At 55.6% G+C, this 2,352-nt stretch overlaps 1 protein-coding gene across 2 annotated transcripts in view; it reads left to right on the top strand.

Moving 5' to 3' along the window:
* Positions 1-359: 359 nt before the first annotated feature.
* tmem178bb (transmembrane protein 178Bb) overlaps positions 360-2,352 on the top strand; it is a 38,719-nt gene continuing 36,726 nt past the window's right edge. The window contains exons 1-2 of one of the 2 annotated variants that reach the window (XM_030113941.1): positions 360-745; positions 911-1,053. In XM_030113941.1, the coding sequence (XP_029969801.1) occupies positions 510-745; positions 911-1,053 (379 nt within the window). In that variant the 5' untranslated portion in view covers positions 360-509. Of the gene's footprint in view, positions 1,054-2,352 lie in introns of both variants that reach the window. The other variant, XM_030113940.1, reaches the window with a different exon arrangement.

The raw sequence follows: 2,352 nt of genomic DNA, 5'->3' as shown, positions 1-2,352 counted from the left end.
ATTTCGCTACAGCCATAGATGTACTTAGGACAGATGTGTTCCCCTCTCTCGACGTGTGTGTGATCCTCCAGATCCCACCGCGGTGTGTTTTCCTGCTGGAAGCTTCTCGTGCTCTGCAGACAGACGGGGGAGGTGATTGGTCGGATCCGGGCCTGCCCCGCAGCTGCCGCCGCCGCCGCCGCCGCCGTCCCTCACCGACCATCCGGTGCAGCGGCGCTCGTTTCGGGTCTCCTGTGTGGGACGGACCGGAGTGTGTGAGGGGCCGTGCAGTGTGTGTGTGACGCGGAGCGGTCCGGTGTGTGTGTGTGTGTGTGTGTGTGTGTGTGTGCTGGATGCCTCTCAGACGCACCGAGCCGCTCTGATCGTCCTCTCCGGGAGGAACCCAGCGGATCACCGGGAAGCTTCCGCCATGGCCCCGCCGTGCAGCGGGGATGTGAGCTGAGCGGGCGGGGGAGCCGCAGAGGAGCTGTCCGTCCGTCGTGGTGCTGATGCGGCTGTGAGCAGCGAGCATGGCCGCCGGGAAGTTGCTGCTGTACGCCGGGCTGTCGCTGTCGCTCTGCGCCCTGGGCATGCTGGCCGTGGCGATGTGCTCCGACCACTGGTACGAGACCGACGCCCGGAGGTACCGGGAGCGCTGCCGGAGCTTCTCCAGCCGCCGCAAGGACCCGGGCTTCATCTACATCCCCAACAACAGCCTGCCGCTGCGGGCCGGCCGGAGCAGCCCGCCCCGGGAGGACACGCCGCTGCGGGCCGGCCGGAGCAGCCCGCCCCGGGAGGACACGCCGCTGCGGGCCGGCCGGAGCAGCCCGCCCCGGGAGGACACGCCGCTGCGGGCCGGCCGGAGCAGCCCGCCCCGGGAGGACACGCCGCTGCGGGCCGGCCGGAGCAGCCCGCCCCGGGAGGACACGCCGCTGGCCCGCAGCCGCCGGCAGCTGTTCGCCATGAGCGCCGCGGATGAGTGCAGCCGCCAGTACAACTCCACCAACATGGGGCTGTGGAGGCGCTGCCACCGGCTGGGCTTCGACCAGGAGATCGAGGACCTGATCCGGAAAGGTAAGGCCCGGGACCGGAACTCCAGAACCAGACCTGATGCTTGTGGACATGTGGGTGTCCCGGGGAGACACTCCAACACCCAGAGACCGATTCTAGAAGAGACGAGCTCCACACTGCAACACACACTCAGTTCACATGAATAAAGCAGGTGAGACATGATGAGACATGATGAGACATGAGACATGATGAGACAGGAGACATGATGAGACATGATGAGACATGATGAGACAGGAGACATGATGAGACATGATGAGACATGAGACATGATGAGACATGATGAGACAGGAGACATGATGAGACATGATGAGAGACATGATGAGACAGGAGACATGATGAGACATGATGAGACATGATGAGACAGGAGACATGATGAGACATGATGAGACATGATGAGACATGATGAGACAGGAGACATGATGAGACAGGAGACATGATGAGACATGATGAGAGACATGATGAGACATGATGAGACATGAGACATGATGAGACAGGAGACATGATAAGACATGATGAGACAGGAGACATGATGAGACATGATGAGACATGAGACATGATGAGACAGGAGACATGATGAGACATGATGAGACATGATGAGACATGAGACATGATGAGACATGAGACATGATGAGACATGATGAGAGACATGATGAGACATGAGACATGATGAGACATGAGACATGATGAGACATGATGAGAGACATGATGAGACATGATGAGAGACATGATGAGGCATGAGACATGTGAGACATGATGAGACATGAGACATGATGAGAGACATGATGAGACATGATGAGAGACATGATGAGACATGAGACATGATGAGACATGAGACATGATGAGACATGAGACATTATGAGACATGATGAGAGACATGATGAGACATGATGAGACATGAGACATGATGAGAGACATGATGAGACATGATGAGAGACATGATGAGAGATGATGAGAGACATGTTGAGACATGAGACATGATGAGAGACATGATGAGACATGAGACATGATGAGAGACATGATGAGAGACGATGAGAGACATGTTGAGACATGAGACATGATGAGACATGATGAGAGACATGTTGAGACATGATGAGAGACATGATGAGAGACATGATGAGAGACATGAGACATCAGACATGATGAATGACATGAGAGATGGTGAGAGACATGATGAGACATCAGACATGATGAGAGACGAGAGACATGAGACATGATGAGTGACATGGAAAGACATGAGACATGATGAGAGACATGATGAGACACGATGAGAGACATGATGAGACATGAGATATGAGACATGAT

The sequence above is a fragment of the Salarias fasciatus genome, chromosome 17 (assembly GCF_902148845.1).
Source record: "Salarias fasciatus chromosome 17, fSalaFa1.1, whole genome shotgun sequence".
Taxonomy (NCBI): Eukaryota; Metazoa; Chordata; class Actinopteri; order Blenniiformes; family Blenniidae; genus Salarias; species Salarias fasciatus.
The sequence above is the reverse complement of the archived record's forward strand: the minus strand, read 5'-3'. Positions and strand labels throughout refer to the sequence as shown.